Below are 24,044 nucleotides of genomic sequence, written 5' to 3' on the forward strand. Positions count from 1 at the left end.
CTGAGCGGGTAGAGTGCGCCTTAATCCCTACTGGGACAGGCGCGTTCCTGACACGGTAGGATTCCTGAATCGCCAAGCGAATCCACCTGGCTAGCGTTGCTTTTGAAGCGGCTAGACCCTTCCTATGCCCCTCTGGAAGTATGAACAGGGCATCTGACTTGCGGAAGGGAGCCATCCACGAGATGTACCGACTCAAAGCCCTAACCATATCCAGGGTGTGGAGGGTCTTCTCAATGCAATGGACTGGTGCCGGACAAAAGGAAGGCAAAACAATTTCCTCGTTGAGATGGAAGGAGGATACGACTTTGGGCAGGAAGGACGGGACGCCCTGAGAACTGCCTTGTCCTGATGAAAGTTCAGGAACAGAGTGCGGTAGGACAAGGCCGCCAATTCCGAAACTCGTCTGATTGACGTAATTGCCACTAGAATGACCACCTTCCAAGAGAGGACGGTCAGTGGCACGTCATGCAGCGGTTCGAAAGGAGCCTCCTGTAAGGCCCCGAGAACCAGGTTAAGGTCCCATAACTCCAGTGGCCTTCTATAAGGAGGTGCCACATGGGAGACTCCCTGAACGAACGTCTTGACCTGGAGTTTGGTTGCAATTTTGCGTCGCAATAGCACTGACAAGGCCGAAATCTGGCCCTTGAGCAAGCTAAGCGTGAGGCCTGACTTTAATCCAGATTGAAGGAATTCCAATATGTCAGGAATAGAACACACCAGAGGGGATCGACCATGATCCTTGCACCATGAAAAGAAGGCTTTCCAGGTGCGGTGATAGATGCGCATGGACACAGGCTTCCTAGCACTAACCATGGTGGAAATCACGTCGTGAGAGAACCCAGCCTCTGCTAAAATCCAGGATTCAATGGCCACGCCGTCAAAGACAGGGCCCCGGAGTTCTGGTGGTAAATCGGGCTTTGAGAGAGTAGATCCATGCAATCTGGAAGTCGCCAGGGGACGTCGGCGACCAGTTGTATCAGTTCTGCCTACCATGCCCAGCGCGGCCCGTCTGTTCTGATCTTCTTGATGACCCTCGGAAGCAAGGGAAGAGGGGGGAAGATATACGGGAGCCGGAACCGGTGCCACGACAGAACTAGGGCGTCCGCTCCGATGGCGCATGGATCGCGCGATAAGGCTATGAATCGAGGAACCTTGTTGTTTAGTCTTGAGACCATGAGATCCACATCCGGAGTCTCCCAACGATGACAAATCTGCTGAAAGACTTCCGGATGAAGAGACCACTCTCCCGAGGCAAGGCCCTGGCGACTGAGAAAATCTGTCGCCCAATTCTCTACGCCCAGGATGTGGATTGCTGAGAAGGGCGTATGGTTGGTCTCGGCCCAATGGAGGATGTGACTCACTTCGTGCATGGCCATCCTGCTCAGAGTACCTCCCTGGCGGTTGATATACGCTACAGCCGTAGCGTTGTCGGATTGGATCCTGATGGGGTGACCTGCGAGGAGATGGTGGAAACTCAGTAGAGCTAGTCTGATCGCACATACCTCCAAGATGTTGATGGGGAGACGTGACTGTCGATTTGACCAACAACCCTGTGCCGCACCCCAGCCCAGAAGACTTGCGTCGGTGGTTACTACCAACCATCTTACTGGGAGAAAAGACCTCCCTTGACTCAGGGAGGACTTCAGTGTCCACCACTTGAGGGCTTGTCTGACCCGCAGGGACAGAAGGAACCGACGGTCCAGGAAGAACGGGTTCTTGTCCCAGGCTAACAGCAACGCGTGTTGTAAGGGACAGAGACGGAACTGTGCGAATGGAACTGCTTCTATCGCTGCCACCATCCTTACGAGAACTCTCATGCTGAAACGAATGGAGTGAGAAACCGGTCGGGAAAGAATCCGCGCTGCCTGTTGTAAGGCTTGGGTCTTTTCTGGAGGGAGAATGACCAACCCGCGGGAAGTGTCCAAGATCATTCCTAAAAAGGAAATCTGCTGGGCCGGTTTTGGGAAAGACTTTTCAAAGTTTATCTTCCAGCCCAGGCGAGAAAGTGTATTTACTGTTATATCCACGGATTCCTCGCAGGCTGGAAGGGACGGACCCCTGATGAGCCGGTCGTCCTGATACGGTAACACCACCACTCCCCGAGAGTGGAGAATGGCCATGACAGCCGCCATGACCTCGGTAAAGACGCTGGGGGCGGTGGCGAGTCCGAAGGAAAGTGTTCCTCGTGAATTGCAAAACGCAGGAACTGCTGGTGGGACGGGCAGCTCGGAATGTCAAAGTAAGCGTCCTTGATGTCAATGGATTCTAGGAACTCTCCTTTTTTCCATGAAAGCGACAACTGATCGGAGAGATTCCATTCGGAATCGCCGTACCTTGACAAACTGATTTAATAGTTTGAGATCCAGTATGGGCCGCATTGTCCTGTCCTTTTTGGAACCACAAAAAGGTTTGAATAAAAACCCCTGAACCTTTCGTGATGAGGGACCGGAATGATGACTCCATCCCTTATCAGAGCCTGAACAGCACGAAAGAAGGCTCGTCTTTTTCTTGGGGGGTGAGGACGAAAATTCTATCTTGTATCCGGAGGACACCAGCTCCCTGACCCACTTGTTGTGGACGACCGCGAGCCAGGTGTGACTGAAGGAAAGTAGATGACCGCCTACTTTGTCGGTGTCCGCCGGATACCGCAACAAGTCATTGTGTAGAAGATCTATGGGGTCTGGCTCCCCTAGGTCCAGATGCCCTTGGCCTGGGCTTCCAAGAGCGGTTAGGTCTGTATGAGACCTAGGAGCCTCTGTCTCCGCGCGGGGACCGACTTGATCCGGAAGAGAAGGCAGTGGAGGACTAACCGGAATTGTTGCGAAAAGGTCGAAAACGCGTCGGCTGTTGGCTCCGAAACGGCCAAACAGCCTTTTGTTGAGGAAGGAATTTACTCTCCCTCAGTAGTATCAGAAATGAGCTGGTCCAGTTTCTCTCCAAAAACACGACCAGTCTGGTAGGGCAGGGAAGTAAACGATCTTTTAGATGTGGCATCCGCCCGCCAGTCGCGGAGCCATAGGACTCTTCTAATGGAGATCGCATTAGCGGCAGTTTGAGCAGCGCAATTGGCGGCATCTAAAGAAGCATCCACTACAAAGTCCGCTGCATGAATTAACTGCCTGGCGACCCTGGTTGCCTCCGGAAGAAGATTGGTACCCTGGAAGGCAGTAATTAAGACTTCTGCCCAAGCGGCCATTGCCTTAGTGACCCAAGTCGCCGCGATGGATGGAAAAAGCGCCGCTCCTGAAGCTTCAAAAACTGAGCGGGCAAGGTAGTCAATTTGACGATCGGAGGGGTTTCTGACTGAGGAGCCCTCAGAGACGGATAGGAGCGTTTTAGAACCAAGACGCGATACCGGAGGGTCCACCGAAGGGGACTGTAACCAATCCTTCATTAGGTCTGGAGCAAAAGGGTATTTAGTCTCCGTAGACGTTTGCCCTGTGAACCGCTTATGTAGCCGATCCCTATGCTTCTGGACAATATCCTTTAACTCCGGATGACTGGCAAATAGCCTGCGTACACGTTTGGTCCTCTTAAATGAGATAGCGTGTGCTGGAGCGGGAATATTGTCCTCATCCAACTTCAGAATCCTGTTGACTGATTCTATAAGAGAATCAAGCAACTCTTGGTCAGTTGTAGGATTCTGAGGGGCTGACGTGTCAGATTCGAATTCAGAGTCGTGCTCGCTGCGAACAATAGGAGAGGGAGAGCGAGAGACAGAACTCGCCGATGCAGAAGCGCAAGCGTGACTAGGGGACCCGTCATGGGTCCGCTTTCTAGCCTGATCATCCCTTGAGCGTGTACGGCCCCTGCTGGTGGACGGTTCCTCGTCGTCGCCAGAGCCCTGCTCAGGAGCTAAGACGCTTTTTGACTTAAACAGGCTTCCCGGAGGGAGTCTATGGCCTGGGTCAGTGACTCCACCAACCGTGACAGGGACACGTCCCACTCAGGGGGACTAAATGCAGGAAGCCCCGCAGCAGCAGCGGCGAGAGGCGATGGAGTGAAGGCTGGGGCGCAGGCCGGGTCGCAGTCCGTGCATATCGGATTAGTCTGGGCAGTGTCCGCAATGGAGCGCCGGAGCACCGCTGCTGAGACAAAGTCAGCGCCTCTCCCGGGGACCAGGACCCGATCCCATACCTCTACTCCAATGCTCAGGCCTGCCATCACTGTCCTGGCCATCCATGCAGGTCTTCTCATCCTTCTGGGCTGATGTAGCAGAGCTGAAGGAGTTCTTAAAGGGGTATGCTCAATCGATCCACCCTATAGGTAGGGGGATGGAGAGCTATGGGGCTGATTCAGAGCATTCGGGAGCACTGTAAGGTCCTCCGCTGGTATCCATGCACTCCATGATGCGCTTGCCCTCATATCCGTCCACCGTAAGGTATCATACGTCAGAGCAATCAGCCCCGTTCGTCGCACGAAAGTGTACGGGGAGGTATACTCCGCGTGCTTGCCTGTTGTTGGTTCGGGGGAGAGCGGGCCGTAGAAAGGAACCGTCGCCCTCTTCACTCCGTTAATTAAAATATAAAAATTTACAGAAAATTCAAAAATAAAATAAAAACGGTAGGGTCTGAAACCAGACCCTAGTGCCTCCTGCAGAAACTAAGCAAGAACTGGAGAAATCTCATCCAGCGAGAGGATGTATACTGCAGGGGGGGAGTTAACTTTTTTTCTGGTTTACTTTGTGTCCTAGTGGCAAGCAGCATAACACCCACTGTCTGTATCCCCCATAGGAGAAAATGCCTGGATCTTAAGAAATGCAATATTTATCAAGAATATATGAGATGTGTAATCCCCCTTTGCAACATATTGGGCAGGATATGGAGGTTGAAGAACTGCAAGGATATAGTATGACCAAAATTAAAACTTACATTCGTTTTTTTTCCAACTTTCTTTTTTAGGTTGTACATTGTCGATTATTTGTGCATACTGTGCTAGTGCACCACGCATTTGAGGCAAGGTTAAAAAGACTAATTTTTTTTTCTGTTCAAAGATCAAGCACAGTCATTGCTTGGGACAGACTGAGCATTCTTTAAAAACACTGTTAGGACAAAATGACTGTTCAAACCAAGCACAGGTGCCCTGTGCATCATGGCGCGACCTAACCTTTACTTACACATTCCCACCTGCTCGGTTTCCATCTATCTCCGCATCTCCTCTGGTTGTATGAAAACAGAGCTATCAATCAAAAAAGATAGGGAGCGCAAACTGAAGGAAAACAAGTGGGCAAATGTGTAGTTAAATGTTTGGCTACGCCATGATGCACTAAGCCCCTGGGCTTGGTTTGAACAGTCATTCTGTGCTGACAGAGTCCCTTTAAACTAACACTCAGCACACCAAGCATTCATATGCAATCTAAATAGCATAGAGGGCGCTATACAACACTTGCCTCGTCAGTCATGTTTAGAAATGCTACATCTAAATTCTGACCAGAGAAGCAGTGATTGTTTGTAGAGGTATAGAACGAGCTGTACACAGCATTCTCTATTACTAGTGTATATACTGTACGGTACAGCCTAAGCACAAAACTTACCTACAGAGTACAGCAGGACCCGTATAAGCAATAACAATATTTTTGGTTGCTTACCATAAAATCTGTTTCTTAGAGCCTTCATTGGAGGACACAGGAACCATGGGGTGTATGCTGCTGCCACTAGGAGGCTGACATTATGCACAAAAAAAGTTAGCTCCTCCTCTGTAGTATACACCCCACCAACTGGCACTAGGTTAATCAGTTAGTGACAAAGCAGTAGGAGAAGCAACAAGAGAGAGAGAAACGAAACAGCCAACTCAAACTGTAACAATATAACAGAGAAAAACGCTGATAAACATGGGAGGGTGCTGTGTCCCCCAATGAAAACTCAAGAGAAACAGATTTTAGGGTAAGCAACCAAAAATCCTGTTTTCTCTATCACTTTATTGGGGGACACAAGAACCATAGGACGTCCCAAAGCAGTCCATGGGAGGGAACATCAGAAACTCTGCTCAGGTCGGAGAACTTACCACTGCCCCCTGCAACATCCTTCTACCTAGGCTGGCGTCCGCCGAGGTGTAAGTATGGACCTTATAAAATTTGATGAACGTGTGAATGGAAGACCAGGTTGTCACTTTGCAAAGTTGCAGTGCGGATGCCCTATGGTGTACCGCCCAGATGGCACCCACTGCCGGGGTAGAATGAGCCTTAATCCCAGGGGAAGGCATTTTGTTCTTGACCCGGTAAGCCTCCAAAACTGCCGTTCTGATCCAGCAAGCACAGCAAGCAATGGTAGCCTTGGAGGACGACAGGCCTCTTCTCGCACCCTCTGGAATGATAAAAAGAGAGTCTGTCTTCCTAAAGAGGGCGGTCCTAGTCAGAAAGACCTGCACCGCCCCGACCAGGTCAAAAGGAAGAAAGGACAATATCCTCATTTAGGTGAAAAGCAGACACCAACTCAGGAAGGAAGGAAGGTAGAGGCCGCAAAACCACTTTGTCCTGGTAAAGAACCAATAAAGGAAGGCGACAGGAAAGAGCCGCCAATTCCGATACGCGCCAAATGGAGGTGATGGCCACAAAAAACTCCACCTTCCCAAGACAGAAAGGACATAGAGACCTCCGGGAGAGGCTCAAAGGGAGAACTCCTAAGGGCCTACAGTACTAGATTGAGGTCCCAGGGATCAACGGGTGTCCAATACTGGGGAGCTGCATGCGCTACCCCTTGAAGAAAAGTTCTGACCTGAGAAAGGGAGGACAAATTAAAAATCGAAAGCGCTGACACCTGGCCCTTTACTAAGTGCAAGACTAGAGTCAAGTCCCGCCTAGAGAAACACCAAAATGGAAGGGAGATAAAAAGACATAGGCGAGATGTGATTAGACTCACACCAACTGAAATAGGCTTTCCAGGTCCGATAATGGACCCTGGAGGACTACGGCTTCATAGCCTGGATCATGGTGTGAATCACCCGGTCTGAAAACCCAGACACTCTCAGAACCGCGGTTTCAACAGCCACGCCGTTAAATTAAGAGAATTAAAATTCTGGTGGCAGATTGGTCCTTGAGACAGAAGATCAGGTCTGTCTGGGAACCCCCAAGGAGCTTCCGCAAGAAGATTGATGATTTCTGTGAACCAGGACCTTTTGGGCCAAACTGGAGCAACGAAAATGACCGGCACCCCTTCTACCTTGATCTTCTTCAACAGCTTGGGAAGAATGGGGAGGGGAGGAAAGAGATAGGGAAGAACAAACTGTGACCAATGGATCGCCAGAGCATCGGCATCCACCACGAGAGGATCGCAGGACCTGGAAACGGACCGTGGAACCTTCCTATTCAGCCGGGATGCCATGAGGTCCACATCCGGAGTTCCCCATCGAAGACAAATCAGATGGAAGATTTCCTGATGCAGGGACCATTCTCCTGCCCGCCGTGAGACCCTCGCGGCTCAGAAAGTAGGGCGGCTCAAATTGTCCACACCGGGGATATGCACTGCAGATATTGACAGAACCGATGCCTCTGCCCAGAGGAGAATCTTGGATGCTTCAGCCTTCGTCAAGGGGTGGAGGCATTGTGCAGGTCCTGTAGAAATGAGCCACCTTCCGGGTACTGAAGCCGGAAAATGGCGACCACAGAGAGTAGGAGGAAGGCCGGTAGTGTCAAAATGCGCGCAGATCCTGCACTGCAGATCAGGAGGCGGGGGCGTAGGATGTAAAAACCCACTCGCTGAGGGTGGAAGGAGAGCCGGAGCTAACCGCCGGAGTAAAGAGTCAGGAGAAAGGCCGTGCAATGAAGCCGGGAAAAGGGGCGGAGCCAACCGCCCAAGCCAGGAAGAGGAGTTGTGTTCATAAAGGGCGGGAGAAAAGCCCACCCAAAGATACTGAGAAGGGGGGTGGGGCTAAACGCCGGAGTTAGGCCGGGAAGAAGCTGTGGCCTAGATTAAGAGCAGAGCCCGAAGAAGCATGGGGGGCAGCGGAGATTCAAAATTACATGGGTAATGTAGCCTGCACCACCTATCTAAAGAAAAACCTATTAAATATACATTAAGAATATGGGAAAAAGCAGTCTTTTCTGCAAGCCTGTGGCCAGAGGCGTATCTAGGCTTTCTGGCACCCAGGGCAAGAATTTGGTTCGGCGCCCCCCCCCCCCCCCCCGCCCAAGTACATATGCGACTTGCACACTTAGCCATGTACCTGCGAGCTGCTCTTCCTAATGCTCTCAATGTTCAGTAAAAAACTGAGAGAAGCAGGAAGAGAAGCTCGTTGTCACAGGACCATACCTATGAAAATCGCATATGAGTGAAGTGTCCGTGTGAGGACTACTGGAACCTGCAGAGCCGAGTCCTGACATTGCAGCTTCTGAATTCTCACAACGAATGCACTGCACACTTTTAGGATTCTCCCTGGCCGATGTACAGTCATGTCAGCACAAGTATGTGATTTGTATACTTCTGGCCACATTCCGACTAGACGTGCCCGGCCTCGCTCTGTTCATTTTCATTGAGTGAGGCCACACATGTCTAGTCAGCATGTGACCGCATGTATGTAAATTACCGGCACGAGAGAATCCTAACAGCGTTCAGTGAGCACTGGGAGAATTCAGAAGTCTGCAGTCACATAGAATGACTGCAGACTCAGCACAAACCTGGACAACCCCTTTAATGTTCCTAACAAATAAAAACATGAGAATTAGTCAGTATCACAAATAACATTTACATCCAGGTACCTTATAGATGACGTCGTCTCTGCAGTCAGTCACCTTTTCTTCTAGACCCCATGATGAGTTTTCTCATCCACATCTCGTCTCTGTAGACTTCCATCTTCTCCGGTCTTCTGCAGCAAATCTCCACACGATGCCCTGAAAGACAGAAGTGTCATTATAATGTCCCTAAATAAAAATACTGTCGCCTCACACTATTCCCCTCTAGCATCCCACCTGTTCACCATACTGTCTCCTCATATATTTACCCCCTCACTCTCTATACTGTCTGCTCACACATACCCCCAACTCCCCATACTGTGTCCACTTACATTAACCCATTCGCTCCCCATACTGTCTGCACCAATCCCCCATACTGTTTCCTCATACATACTCTTTATTTTGTGTCCTCAAATCTCCCCACACATTATATCCCCCACACACATTAAATACCCCCCATCCCCACTCCAAATCCCCCCCACACATTAAATAACCCCCATCCCCACTCCAAATCCCCCCACACATTAACCCAATCCCCACTCATTAACCCCCATCAGCACTCCAAATCCCCCCACCCCCACTCCAAATCCCCCCACACATTAACCCCAACCCCACTCATTAACGCCCCCACACATTAACCCTCATCCCCATTCATTAACCCCCACACACATTAACCCCCATCCCCATTTATTAACCTCCACACACATTAATCCCCATCCCCACTCATTAACCCCCATCCCCACATTAACCCCCATCCCCACTCATTAACGCCCCCACACATTAACCCAATCCCCACTCATTAACCCCCATCACATTAAATAACCCCCATCTCTACTCCAAATCCCCCCACACTTTAACCCCATGGCATCCCCACTCATTAACCCCCACACACATTAACCCCCATCCCCACTCTAAATACTCCCACACATTAACCGCCATCCCCTCTACAAATCCCCCTCATTTCCCATCTTCGGTGGTTCTTCAGCAGCTCCACAGAGCAGCACACTTACCACCAGCGTTTGCTTTGGGCGCCGGGGAGTGACGTCAGCAGCGTGATCACATGACCTGATCACGCTGCTGACGTCGCTCTGGCCCGGCGGTCAGAGCTTCATTTGTACTGGCGTCTGTATAGACGCCAGTACAATTATCCCTTGGGAGCCGGCACGCGCTCCTACTCTGCGCCGGCTGTCAGCTTGACAGCCGACACAGAGAACCGCCGACTCTCAGGCCGGGGGGGTGGCAGAACGCAGCCGCCGGGGGAGACACTGCGGACCGCTGCATTAGGCGGTCCGACTGCGCCCCCCTGCTGGCTGCGCCCGGGGCAACTACCCCGGCTGCCCCCCCCTAGATACGCCGCTGCCTGTGGCCTCTCCAATACTTTCTTCATCTATGAATCGTCTTTTCTGAATCTTTTCCTCGTCACCTCCAGAGACCTGATGGAGAGAAGAAAAAGATGTACCTCTCCATCCATGAGATCTTTTATAGACGTCCAAGCCGCTTGGGGATGTGGGATGTCCATGACTCCTGACACCAACAAGCTCTGGTGGGCGAGTGGACAGGAGACAGGGCCAGGACCGAAGATTGTATTACCTAAACACTCTTCTGTGTTAGGGGTTGGGGCCCTGGCCGACTAGACATATGAGGATAAGGGGTGGCAGTACACGCCGTACTCATAGTCTCTACGTGGAGTATAGTTGTGACTGTTCATATTGTACCCTTCCAGAGGTGGGGAAAAAGAAGAGACGTTACTGGGAAAACGCTGAAAACCGAAGTAGATATGGGTCTAGTGAAAGACTCGTGTCCACCTCCTACTGACACTAAGCTAAAACTGATAAACCTAGTGTTAGTCGGTGGGGTGTATACTGCGGAGGAGGAGCTAATTTTTTTTGTGCCTCGTGTCAGCCTTCTAGTGGCAGCAGCATACACCCATGGTTCCTGTGTCCCCCAATGAAGCGATAGAGAAATCTGAACTGTATCAAGCACAGTTCACAGTTTCCTAACGAGTCATAAATAATGAGTTTAAAAACAAAACTCTAACCAACACCCATCTTGTGGGAGTAGAGAGCGACGACTGTGCATACAACAGAAAACGTGGCTGAAGTGTGGACAGCAAAGTAGCACTTGTTAACGATTTTTTGCCGAAAACTGTACTTAAGTGGGTTAAATCTGAATCAAGAGACCAAATCGAAGAAAATTTAATAGTGAAACAGCCAATTCCCAACATGGTCTTAGATTATACCTGCGTGAAAGGCCGCAGAGCATCGCATCTGTACCTGATTACTGGTGAACAATCTGTCCTGTCCCAAGCAACACGAGGCACTCGAAGATTTTGGGAAAACAGGATGAAAGGTATAAGAAATAAATCCAGCCATGATGGATGAGTGGAGAGAAAGACCAGCGGTGTTTTTGAGCACTAGAAGAAAAAAAAAAAAGAAAAGAAATTAGTACTCTGAAAAGGTCAAGTTCTGAGGTGGCGGATTATTCGCCCAGCAAAATGTAGTACTAGGCATGACCATTAGACCCTCATGCTCATCTGCAGTGGTGCAAAATGTAGTACTAGGTGTGACCATTAGACCCTTATGTTCATCCCTTGTGGTAATGGAGTGCCAGCAGTTACCAGCCAATTACCATCTATCTAGGGCAGTGTTCCCCAACTCCAGTCCTCCAGAGTTACCAACAGATCACATTCTCAGGACTTCCTTAGTACGGGTAAAGGAATTATCCCCGATGTAATCCTGAAAACATGACCTGTTGGAGGCTCCTGAGGACTGGAGTTGGGGGAACACTGTGGATAGGTGATAACCTGTGTAGCCTGGAATAACCATTTAAGGGGGTAATGGAGCCCAGGGTTAGCGTTCCTCACATGCCCATGTCTGCAAAGATTTAAAATCGATCCAAGATGACTCTGGAAGTTGTGTCCAATAGCAGCAGGTCTATGTGCCTTGAGTTGATAAGTAGAGGACAATACACATTTCCTTACTACGTGCTACGTGTACATCTGCACAATGTGAATACGTCCAGTTCTGATGGACTAGGCTTATCTCGTTTTATTACCCAGCAGAGAAATGGAGAGTTCTTAAATAAGCAGATGTGAAATGCTAAACCTCAGCTGCGTAACGACATGTTCCATCTTAACTGACAGCTATCCCAGTATACACACTGACACAAAGACAGATGTCAGTCACTGATAGGACCACTCACTGGACTCAAAACCCCAGAAAGAGCAGAGGTTTCAATGATTAAATCACCGGTTATACTGAATATTTTCCAAAAAACATTATATCAATTTATTCAGCTCCCTCCTGCTCTAGAACATGGTGCTTGTAGATCAGATTGCTGTCAGGAACACCGCACTGCACCTGCTCACTGAGCCAGTACGCGTGTCCTGAGTACAAAACTGTGCACAAAGATACCTGTGGAATGGGGCAGCAGTGGTAACGATGCATGCTCCAGGCTCACAGGACCTGAAGCATGTGACTGCTGAGGGCGTGGTCTAAACTCCAGAGAGCTAGGAACTGAGGAAAACTCCTAGAAAGGTAACTACAGGACAATGTTACCAAGGGGCATAGACAGAGACAAAAACCAGATCAAGCCAGGGTCAAAGCACAAGATAGCACGACAGTACCAAAGGGTTAGGCAGAATGGATAGTCAGGACGTAGCAATAGATCAGAAAACCAGAACGGGTAATAGACGGTACAACAGGGACAAACTGTAACGGAGTAATGATAGCCAAGCCAGGAGGTCAGAACCGGAAAAGACAATAATACCAAAACGAGAGACGGCGTACAGAGTGAGGGGACAGACCGGGTCATACACGGGAGGCAAACAAGCAATGCAGTGCACACGCACTCTAGGGGGGTCAGACACACAATCAGAACAACAGTATAGCTGACAGAGAACCCTGGTAAAGAGTGAGTATAAATACCCCTCCCAGATCCAGAAAGAGGCCACATACACTTAACCCTGTGAGTGCAGGGCAAGAACACTGTCCAAACCATGACAATTGCATTTTCATGTTGACAGGTTCCCTTTAGAATCATAGAATCGTAGAGTTGGAAGGGACCTCCTGGGCCATCTGGTTCAACACCCTGCTCAAAGCAGGATTAGCCAAATCATCCCAGACAGATGTCTGTCCAGCCTCTGTTTGAAGACTTCTATTGAAGGAGAACTCACCACCTCTCGTGGCGGCCTGTTCCACTCATTGATCACTCTGTCAAAAAGTTTTTTCTAATATCTAATCTGTGTCTCCTCCCATTCAGTTTCATCCCATTGCTTCTTGTTTTTCCTTGTGCAAATAAGAATAAAGATGATCCTTCTACAATGTGACAGCCCTTGAGATATTTGTAGACAGCTATTAAGTCTCCTCTCAGTCTTCTCTTCTGCAAGCTAAACATTCCCAAATCCTGCAACCTTTCCTCCTAAGACAGGGTTTGCTGACCGGTCACCATTCTGGTCGCTCTTTTCTGAACTTGCTCCAGTTTGTTGATGTCTATTTTTAAAATGTGGCGCCCAAAACTGGACACAGTATTCCAGATGAGGTCTGACCAAAGAGGAGTAGAGGGCAATAATGACTTCAGGTGACTTCACGTAAATGGTAAGGTGTTAGAAAAAAAATTACAAATGACCTGTCACCACAATTTGATATCTTTAAAAATATGTTCCTGTGTTGAGATAATGTTATAAATGGATCACAGCTGATTCTTTCTTTCAGGTAAAATATTGTTTAAAAAAAAGGCTGTGAAATGTTTTACTCACAAAAAGAATAAGCTGTGATCCTGTGCTATACTGTCTGAATTATCATTTGCTTCCTTTCCTGCCCTGGAGCTGTGGTATGATCAGACCATGTTCCTGTACGGTCATGAGTAAAATAAATAAATAATAATAATAATAATAATAATAATAAAACTAAAAAAATAAAATTAAAAATTAATACTGTATATACTCATGAATAAGCAGACCCGAGTATAAGCCGACCCCCCCTAATTTTGCCACAAAAAACTGGGAAAACTTATTGACTCGCGTATAAGCCTAGGGTGGAAAATGCAGCAGCTACTGGTAAATTTCAAAAATAAAAATATATACCAATAAAAGAAGGATTTTTGGTACTCGCCGTAAAAATCTCTTTCTTGGAGCTTTCATTGAGGGACACAGGTAACCATGCGGTGTATGCTGCTGTCGCTAGGAGGCTGACACTATGCAAATAAAGCAAAAATTGGCTCCTCCTTCGTAGCATACACTCACTGACAGGCAGGAAGTACCAAAGTTAAGTGTTAAAGCAGTAGGAGAAGCAACCAACAAACTCCACATATGTACCGGCTCAACGACCAAGGCACGAAGACCCAAAACAAGAACAAACAAATAGGGAGGTGCTGTGTCCCCCAATGAAGGCTCCAAGAAAGAGATTTTACGGTGAGTACCAAAAATCCTTCTCTCTCTATCGCTTCATTGGGGGACACAGGTAACTAGGGGACATCCTAAAGCAGTCCCCAAGGGTGGGAAAAGAAAGAATGCAGAGAAAAAAGGACTGAGGCCGGCCGATGCGTAACCGCAGCCTGCCGCACCTTTCCTTCCTAGGTCTGCATCGGACAAGACATAAGTATGAACTTTGTAAAACTTTGCAAGAATGTGCGAAGATGACTAGGTCGTGGCCCTGCGACCTATAAAGCCGAGGCCTAGCGAGAAACTGCCCCAGGAGTTATCCAGAGTACGGACCGGAGAGGGGCAAGCGGGACCTAGAGAAGAAAGGACAATGTCTGCACTAATGTGGAATGAAAGGGAACGGAAGACGGCAGGATAATGCTGCCAACTCAGAACTCCCCTGATATCTCTTCTTGGTAGCCAGTAAGGCTAACGGAACCAAATAGTTGTACTTACGCCACCTGAATCAGATCTTCAGTAACTGTAGTGGAAACTTGAGGAAGCAAGTTTTGTCGCCCAAAGCATGGTCAGAATGACCTGATGGGAGAAGTAGGCCTCAAAGGCCATGGCGTTAAACTGAAACGACTGTGAACTGTGGCGGAAGAGGGGCCTTGCGGAAGAATAGCCGGACGGTCTGGAAAACCCCAGGAGGCGTCCATGAGCATGTACGCCAGCTCTGGGTACCAGGTCTGACTTATCAGCTTGTAGTTGTCAAAACTACTGGAAACCTTTCTGACTGTGGTCTTTTATTTATTTATTTTTTTGACTCTTGTGATTAAGGAAAGAGGCGGGGGGACAGAAAAGGCATCTGAAACTGGGACCATGGAATCACAAGTGCGTCGCAACAGACTGCCCTCGGATCCTGGGACCTGGTAACCTAATGGGGAACCCTTTGGTTCGTTCGAGAAGTCATTAGGTGGGCATCAGAATGCCCCACCTCAAACAAATGTAGCCGAAGACGGCGGTGTTATCGCCTGACGCGAACCCCTGCTGAAACAAAAAAATTATCTTTCCAGTAGTCTACCCCTGGAATATGGACGGCTGATATGGCAGGGACATGGCCTTCCGCCCAACGCAGGATCATTGCTACCTCTACCCTTATCTGTGTGTTGAGAGTCCCGCCTTGGTGGTTTATGTAAGCCACGGCTGTGACATAGTACGACTGACTGCGGATTGGCTTGCCTGCGAGGAGAGACTGCCAGCGGAGGAGGGCAAGAAGAATTGCCCTGATCTCCAAGAGATTGATGGGGAGGAGGGTCTCCTGAATGCTCCAACGACTGCGCTGTGAGATTGAAGAAGACAGCTCCCCAACCCTGAAGACTGGCATCGATGTTGATGATCTGCCAACGGAGCTGGAGAAATGAACTCCTGTGCAGGGCAGAGACGGATAGTGTCCAACAAGAGAGGGACTGCTTCACAATGAGAGGTAAAGGCACTGGCCGATCCAGGGAAACAGTCCAGGGAAACAATTCTCTTATCCCACGTAGACCGGAGGGCCAACTGAAGAGGGCGGGTGTGAAACTGGTCATAAGGCACAGTTTCCATGACCGCCACAATGACCTTCGTGAAGAACCTGGTAGCGGATGCCAGGCTGAACTGGAGTGCCGTGAACTGGTAATGGTATTCCTGTATCGCAAACCGAAGGAACCTCCGATGCTGTACACAAACAGAAACGTGCAGGTAAGCATCACGAATGTCCACAGAGCAAAGTAAACCCCCTGCTCCATGGAGGGGGAACACCGAGGGCAAGGACTCCGTTCTGAAGAGGCGAATCCGAAGGTGGCAATTCAACTGCTGGAGGTCTAACATCAGGCTATTTTTTTTTTTTCTTTAGGAGTACGAAGAGGTTCGAGCAGAACCCAGAAAACCGTTCATGCCAAGGAACGGGTACAATGACACCTGAGCTTAGGCAGGAACGAGGTGGCTTAGAGAACCCCTGAGAGGGTTGAATTGGCGGGAGGGAGAAATGTCTTCCTGGGGCAAAGAAAATTCCATCTTGTAGCCGGGTGTAACGATCACCCTGAGCCAGGAGTCGTCGACCGCCAACAACCAAGTCTACGTGAAAAGAAGAAACTTGCCTTCCACCCTGGAAAGATTCCCAGGTAAGGATAACCCGTCATTAGAGGAGAATCTGTAATAGGAGGGTCCGGAGGACTTAGAGACGGGTCCTAAGCATCCAGTGAGGAATAGCCTGGAGGAAGGTGTTCTTCTTTCCCCTTGTGCAGGAGAAAGGTGCTGCTGGAAGGAAACGCCAGAGAAAAGGCAGAGAGGTGCTTTCATCTCTGGTGGCATCAGAAGTGATCTGGACCAGCTTGGTTCCAAAAAGCTAGATCTGCTAGCTCCTCTGTAGGGACCGCCGCCATAATGCCCTGGCGAAATATCTTGGCCCAGGGCGATATGGCTTTCAGCACTCAAGTAAAGGAAAAATTAGGTCAGAGAGAAGTGCATGATGCCTCTAAGGCCGACACAGTTAAGGCCACAATCTGTCTGTCCGTAGCGTCCTTGAGACACACCGCATCAGGACTGGACAGAACTGTTTGAGAGGCTAAGTGTGAAAAAAGGCAGATCTACTTTAGGGGGATCGGACCATATGCTGACAAGATCTGAACTAAAAAGGTCTAGAATGTCCAGACGTTTTCCGAGATGTTCCCAGTGTCTAGAGGCGGTAGCCTCAAACTCTTAGGAAAAAAATGCTAGAGGGACGTTTCACCCGTCTGAATGAAACGGAGATGTCCTGAGCAGCCGCATGCTCCACTTTTACTTCGAGGGTTTGAACAATAGCCGAAATAAGGCTACCATCTCCAGCGTCCTAGAAGTCTGATCCACATCCGAGTCAGATTCTAACTGAGAAGCTACATCCGACCCGACGTCCGCCTTCGAGGAGGGGGAACGGGTAGAGAGGGCCATTCTGGATGCCGCAGAGGGGCCCGGTTAACTCGATGAGGAGCTAGGCAAAGTACGCTTCCTAGATCATTCTCCTGATCTGACTCTGTGAAGGTCGTGGTCAGGTGCATGCGAATCACCATGGGAGGTGGTCAGAGAACTGGTGGCGACAGACAGATGCAGCATACATTCCAGGACCTGTACCAGGGACTGAACTTTCTAGTCAGGTCCGAGACTGACTGAGACATGGCAACAGCCCACTCCGGAGGGAGGGGAGTGCTTTCATCCTGGAAATTGAATCTTCTGTCTGGCTGGAGGCCGGCTGGGACATGGCAACAGCCCACTCTGGAGAGGGGGGAGTGCCGTCCTCCCGGGCAGATGCCAAGGGACCCGGTCTCGCTTCCCTTGTTCCAAACCAGATTTGTCCTTGTGAACATCGCGGACAGTTGCGTGCGAACCACTATAAAAGGTGTTCAGAGTACTGGTGGCAGTAGACGGATGGAAAAGGCACTCCAGGACCTGGGTCGTGGACTATGAAACCTCTGTCAGGTCGTATATCGACTGAGACATGGCAGCAGCCCACTCCGGAGGGGGGGGGGGGGGGGGGGAGTGCTCTCGTCCTGGACGTTAGCTATAGGGCAGACACGGTGGAAGAGCTGCAGTACGGGCATAAACAATGCAGACTGGTCAGAAGGCCACTGCTTTTATACAGATGGTGGACAAAGGGAGAGACGAAGACTGCTGCCGGGGATAGATAGTCCCTATGAGGTAGAAAAAACAACCAGCCTGGGCTGGTCCTACGTGAACCCGAGATGGCGCTGTCACTGCTCAGGCTGCAGTGTCTCCCAGATCCGGTGCCGGATAGAGATGGGTGCCTGCTGAGCCCGCTGGGGATGCACAAATCTTCGTCCGCTGTTACAGACAGAGACACACCGCCTGCTGTGCCCTCTGGATCCTCCAGCAGATGGTGACAGACAGTGCACAAATCTACAGATAGTGCATGATCCCAAACTTGCAGGCATTGAGATGCTATACTGGGGTCGTGTCTCGGGTGACAGGGAGAGAGGGCTAGAGAGGCACACTCACTGATTAATCAAAACAAATGCGGCCATCGGAAGGGGGCGTGGCTAAGCCTGAGGCGCACGCCGATTGGCCTGGTAATGCTCAGGGCGCGCACTGATTGGCCGAGGGACACTGAATGGCCTGAGGCCGGTAAGACGGCGTGGCTACGTGGAGACCAGGAGAGAAGGCCCAAAGCCAGGGCCTCAATTAGCAGAAGGAACCAGATAAGCCACGCCATCTCAGGCTAATGTGCCGGCCAGCAAAAAACAAAGAAAAGTGCCCCTCCTAATGGCTGATACGGGCGGGGGCGCCAGTAGTGACTGGACCTAGGGAAACAGGGAGAGACAGGTACAACGCCACGCTGACAAGGCTGACAAGCGGAGGAGGCGCGTGCGACCTGCAAACGGCCCAATCGCCGGCACCGGGGGTGACGCGCAGATAGGGGGCGTGCCCGGCGGTGGAAAAAGGCGAGATAATAAGATGGCACGCCGAGGGGTGAGTCCGGCATAGAGGATGGCTAGGGCAAACTAAACACCCAAGCGGGGGCCGTGTCTGGTCGATAAAGGTGGCTGATAGGACACATGCCAGGGGGGGGGGGAGAAGAAAGCCTGCAAAATGCCAGGGTCGCATGCTAGGAGAACAAAAGGCGCGAAAAATTGAACCTGTGGACCCGGGAGGAAAGAGGCGTATCTACATTGGGGACCTATACACCGGTAAATGGGGGAGCTGCTGCCGTGGGGAGCTGCTGAAGGGGCCCACTTGCTTACCACCTGCTTGAATCCGGCTCCTCTTGATAGATGATAGGTGAGGATCGCATCAGGAGCCCTCGGAAGTGAGAGGGTCCAGGAAATGAAGATCCTCCTTCCCGCACCGTCTCCGGACGGTGCAGAAGACGGCGTCAACCCCTTACCAGAAGGGGGAAGGCCACCACTGGTGACCTCCGTCTACCTCTCAGCCCTCTCCGAGGAGAGGGGTGAGGAGGGGATAAGGCAAGGACTGGCCACCGAGAGTCACCCTGAGACACCCCAAAAGGGAGACAGGGGACAAAGTCCTGCCAGCGGGTCCGAGAGTTGACGATGTGGGTGATATCACACTGCTCTCTCGGTCGCTTAAATGTGGGAAAACAGGGTGAGAAATCTGCACCCTGTTACCTGACGAGCTGTATCTGAAAAAGGGAAAACGATTAATAAACTCACACAAAAACCTGTGAAAAAAAAACACTGCGTATCTGGGGTTAGATCCAGGTAAGCCTCCTACAGACACTAAGCTTAAACTGAGGTACTTCCTGCCTGTCAGTGAGTATATGCTACGAAGGAGGAGCCAGTTTTTACTTTATTTGCATAGTGTCAATCTCCTAGGGACAGCAGCATAGACCCCATGGTTACCTGTGTCCCCCAATGAAGCGATAGAGATAGTAAAGTTAATTGATACATCAGTAGGTTAAATGTTCTTGAATATCCATATTGAATCAGGAGTCCCATATAATGCTTCATACAGTTCATGACGGCCCCATACGATGCTCCATACAAAATACACCCCATATAATTCTGCACAAAGGTTAATAATGGCCCCATAAGATGCTCCATAGAATAATATGCCTCATATGCTGCTCCATAAAGGTTATGGCCTCATAAGATGTTCCATAAAATGCTCCATAGATTATGCCCCCATAAGATGTTCCCTAAAATACTCCATATATTATGCCCCATAAGATGCTCCATAGAATATGCCCCATAAGATGCTCCATAGATTATGCCCCATATGCTGCCCCATAAGATGCTCCATAGATTATGCCCCATATGCTGCCGCTGCAAATAAAAAAAAAGACATACCGGGGACAGGTGAATATTGCATATACTTACCCCCTCCTGGCACGGTCTCTGCAGCCCCCCTGCTTCTTTCCGGCAGCTCTTCCTTCCTTCAGTTATCATGTGGTACCGCTCATTAAGTCATGAATATGCGCATACTCATGACTTTAATGAGCGGTACCACATGACCGCTGAAGGAAGGAGCTTGAGACCGTGGGAGAAGAGGGGGGGCTGCAGAGATAATATATAACTCACATATAAGCCGAAAGGGGGACTTTCAGCCCAAAAAAAATGGATGAAAATCTCGGCTTATATGCGAGTATCTACGGAAATTAATAAATTAATAATTTAAAAAATAATTAATAATTGAAAAATAATAATTAAAATAATTTAAAAAAAAAATTAATAAAATTAAATAATAAATAAATAAATAAATAAATAATAATAATAAATAAATATCCCACGACAACCTCACATGTAGAACTGTCACTTTGGGAGCCAGCCACCGGCAATACACTGACCGGAGGCAATCGCTCCAACAGTGTATGACTGAGCTGCCGTGAGAGAAGTCACCGGAGTTCATCAGCTGATCAGCAGAGGTGCTGTAAGGGAGATCACCTGAGCTCATCAGCTGATGAACTCTTATAGACGCCTCTCCTCTCTACTAACCTTGGGGCTAGATGTCATCTGACAATAAAAAGGTAACATCAACCCCCCCAACCATCTCCCCACTTGCCACCGCTAAAAAGTAAGGGGGAAGAGCGAGGTTAAGCGTCAGATTTTTGCGCATCTTATAAAAGATCGGGCTGACACCTTTTCATTACTAAGCCTAGGGCTTTGTGCCAATGACAGCTGCTGACACCAAGCCTTAATCCGTTTACTTCATCAAAATGAAAAGAAATTACATCACAAAACTTTTTTTTAATATGTATTTCTCTCTCACTTCATTGGGGGACACAGGAAACCATGGGTGTATGCTGCTGCCACTAGGAGGTTGACACTATGCAAAAAAAGGGTTAGCTCCTCCCCAGCAGTATATACCCACCAACTGGCAGAAAGCTATTCAGTTTTAGCTTAGTGTCAGTAGGAGGTGGACATGGGCTGCTCTCAGCCCCATATCTACATTTTGGTTTTGTTGTATTTTATTAATGATGTCTATTTTTCAGGTCCAGCTTGTGATTCGGGCGACGGAGTGTAACTGCTCACTCCGCTCTCCCCCCTAGAGACCGGGAGCACAGTGTGGGAATGCATCACTACTGTACCCTGTCATGTCTACCAGGCAGCACCCCATGCCTCCTAACACTTCAAGCGTTTTTGGGGCATCCGTAAGACCGAAGATGCGAAACTGGTCCTTGCCATTACCCCCCCTACGCCACCCGCCCTCCATAGCCGGTCGCTCAGGGGAGGAAAAGGAAGATGCGGAGTGTTCTTGCTGCTATCCCCCTACGCCGCCCGCCCTCCAAAGCCGGTCGCCCAGGGGAGGAAGATGGAATCGCTACCCGATGGCTACCGGAGACGCCCAGTGGCTCTGAGGTATAACCACAGATTCGTCTTCCAGCGCCACATCTGCAAAGAGGGATACGGGTTTCTTCAAGACTGGTATAAATGTGGCAGCGGGGGGCTCCCTAAAAAAAAACAAAAAAACTCATATTTATACATTTCTTAAGTGCAGAAGGTATTGACCAGAGGGACAGAGGGAGGAGGATGCCAATAGGTTTTCCGCTTCTTATAGCCCCTTTCCGGTCCCATGAGACTCGTTATTAAAGACCCTGCGTTCTCTCCTTCTGAACAGACTGTGTCTTTCAGGAAAACGAAGTGCCCTACCTGTGTCTTTGCCAACCACGACGAGTTCAACAGGACCTTTGCGGTGGAACGGCAGCACCCAGACAAGCATTTCCAAAGAAGAAGACGGCCTTTTCAGCCTGACTTGCTTAACAAGTGGGCAGTGTCTCCTTCGGTGGACCCTCCGGTCTCCGGGCTGGCCACAAAAACCATACTCCCTCTGTCTGACAGTTCCTCTCTAAAGGAACCCTCAGACAGACACATCGAGTCTCTGGCTAAGTCCGCCTTTGAGGTCGCGGGCTCTTCCCCCTACCTGTCCTTCGCCACCACCTGGGTGGCTAAGGCAGTCTCCACATGGGCAAAGCATCTCCGCCGAGGTATTGTCAGCGGGACCCCGGTCGATTACCTAGCTGATCTGGAGGACCAGATCGACCACGCGGGTAAATACCTTGTATCCGCGTCTCTGGATGCAGCCGCCTGCTCAGCTATAGCTTCCGGCAACATCGTCGCAATCCGCAGGGTCCTGTGGCTTAAGGCCTGGAACGCCGACTCTGCATCAAAGAAGTCCCGCACAGGCCTTCCCTTCCACGGTTCTCGCCTATTCGGAGAAGAGCTGGACAAGATATTCTCCAACGCTACGGGAGGGAAAAGTACGCTCTTACCACAGCAGAGGGTCATGCGTATGCCACATTGCACTGTTCCTTTTCGGTCCTTCCGGAGGTTTCAACCACAGACCAACCAACGACAAGACAGATCCCTCGTGCGTCAACAAAGGAAAGGACCCTCCTTTAAGCCAGCCTCGACCTGGCACTCAAGACCTACCCAGCGCCGGCCCCTCAGGTCAGGCACCAACAGCTTTTTGTATGCATGACGGGGCGCCCCCACCTGGGAATCCTCTCAAGGTGGGCGGTCGCCTCCTTCAGTTTCGGGACGAGTGGCTGTCCGTGGTTGGCGACGCCTGGGTACCCTACATCGTCTCCTATGGTTAAAAGATAAGAGCTTTCTACTCTCCCTCGATCTCGTTTTTTCGAGTCCTGTCCACCAAGAGATACCTCTCTCATTCTGGAGTTTTTCAAGGCTATTGACTCCCTTTTCGACAGCGGCATCATCTCCGTTCCCATACAAAAGCACTTTTCAGGTTTTTATTCCAACCTGTTTGTGGTTCTGAAGGACGGCTCAGTTCGTCCCATTCTGGACCTCAAACGCCTGAACAGATACGTATGCCTGCGTCATTTCAAGATGGCGTCCCATCGATCCGTGATAGCCTCCATGGAATCAGGGGAATTCCTCTGTTTGCTGGACATTCATGATGCCTACCTACACATTCCCATCTTTCCCTCACATCAGAGGTTATTTCATTTCGCCATTCATGGGGTTCACTTCCAATTCACGGCACTGCCGTTTGGCCTAGCCACCTCTCCCAGAGTTTTTACCAAGGTGATGGCGACAATGATGGCTATTCTATGCAACAGAGGCATTGTCGCCATTGCCTATTTAGACGACATCCTCATCAAAGCCGCATCTCCTATGGCGTGTCAGGAGAGTCTGCAGATCACCCTGGACACTCTCATTCGGCTGGGTTGGATAGTCAACACCGCAAAGTCCTCTCTGACCCCGGTCCAACATCTGGTATTTCTAGGAATGCTCTTCGACACCGCCCAAGCAAACAAAGATCTTCCTACCCAAGGACAAATCCCTGGCTCTCATACGTTGAGTTCAATCTCTGAGAGGCCGCTCCCTCCGCTTCTGCATGAGTGTGTTAGGCAAAATGGTGGCCTCAATGGAAGCAGTTCCATTTGCTCAATTTCACACACGCCCTCTCCAACTCTTCCTCCTGGTGAGATGGGACAAGTCGATTCGTTCCCTGGATCGGGTGGTCTCGACTCCACCGCGTATAAAACAGTCCCTGAGATGGTGGGTGCGCTCCCAGTTGATCCGTCTCGCGAGGTCCTTCCTCCCCATTCATTGGAAAATAGTCATGACAGATGCCAGCCTTCTCGGCTGGGGAGCAATTTTTCAGGACCTGACAGTCCAGGGTCGGTGGTCAGCTCAGGAATCTGCCCTCCCCATCAACATTCTGGAACTCCGAGCAGTATTCCTTTCCCTGGTACATTGGCAGGAACTTCTTCATGGATATCCGATTTGAGTTCAGTCCGACAATGCCACAGCGGTGGTGTACGTCAACTACCAAGGGGGAACTGGAAGTCGAGCAGTGATGTCAGAGGTCGCTTGGATCCTGTCTTGGGCCAAGCAGAATGTTCCAGCGATCTCCGCCGTGCACATACCAGGGGTCGAAAATTGGGTGGCAGACTTTCTCAGCCAAGAAGGGCTGGCCGCAGGCGAATGGTCTCTGAACCAGTCAGTCTTCCACAAAATTTGTCTCAGGTGTGAGATTCCAGACGTCGACCTAATGGCGTCCAGGCTC

General features: G+C 50.0%; 1 protein-coding gene across 2 annotated transcripts in view; it reads right to left on the reverse strand.

Annotated features, from left to right (window-relative positions):
* GPAT2 (glycerol-3-phosphate acyltransferase 2, mitochondrial) overlaps positions 1 to 24,044 on the reverse strand; it is a 180,849-nt gene that overhangs the window by 68,564 nt on the left and 88,241 nt on the right. For both annotated transcript variants that reach the window (XM_073559516.1, XM_073559517.1), the window contains exon 8: positions 10,939 to 11,078. In XM_073559516.1, the coding sequence (XP_073415617.1) occupies positions 10,939 to 11,078 (140 nt within the window). The remainder of the gene's footprint in view (positions 1 to 10,938; positions 11,079 to 24,044) is intronic.

The sequence above is a fragment of the Dendrobates tinctorius genome, unplaced genomic scaffold (assembly GCF_039654945.1).
Source record: "Dendrobates tinctorius isolate UK_male_01 unplaced genomic scaffold, ASM3965494v1 ptg000272l, whole genome shotgun sequence".
Taxonomy (NCBI): Eukaryota; Metazoa; Chordata; class Amphibia; order Anura; family Dendrobatidae; genus Dendrobates; species Dendrobates tinctorius.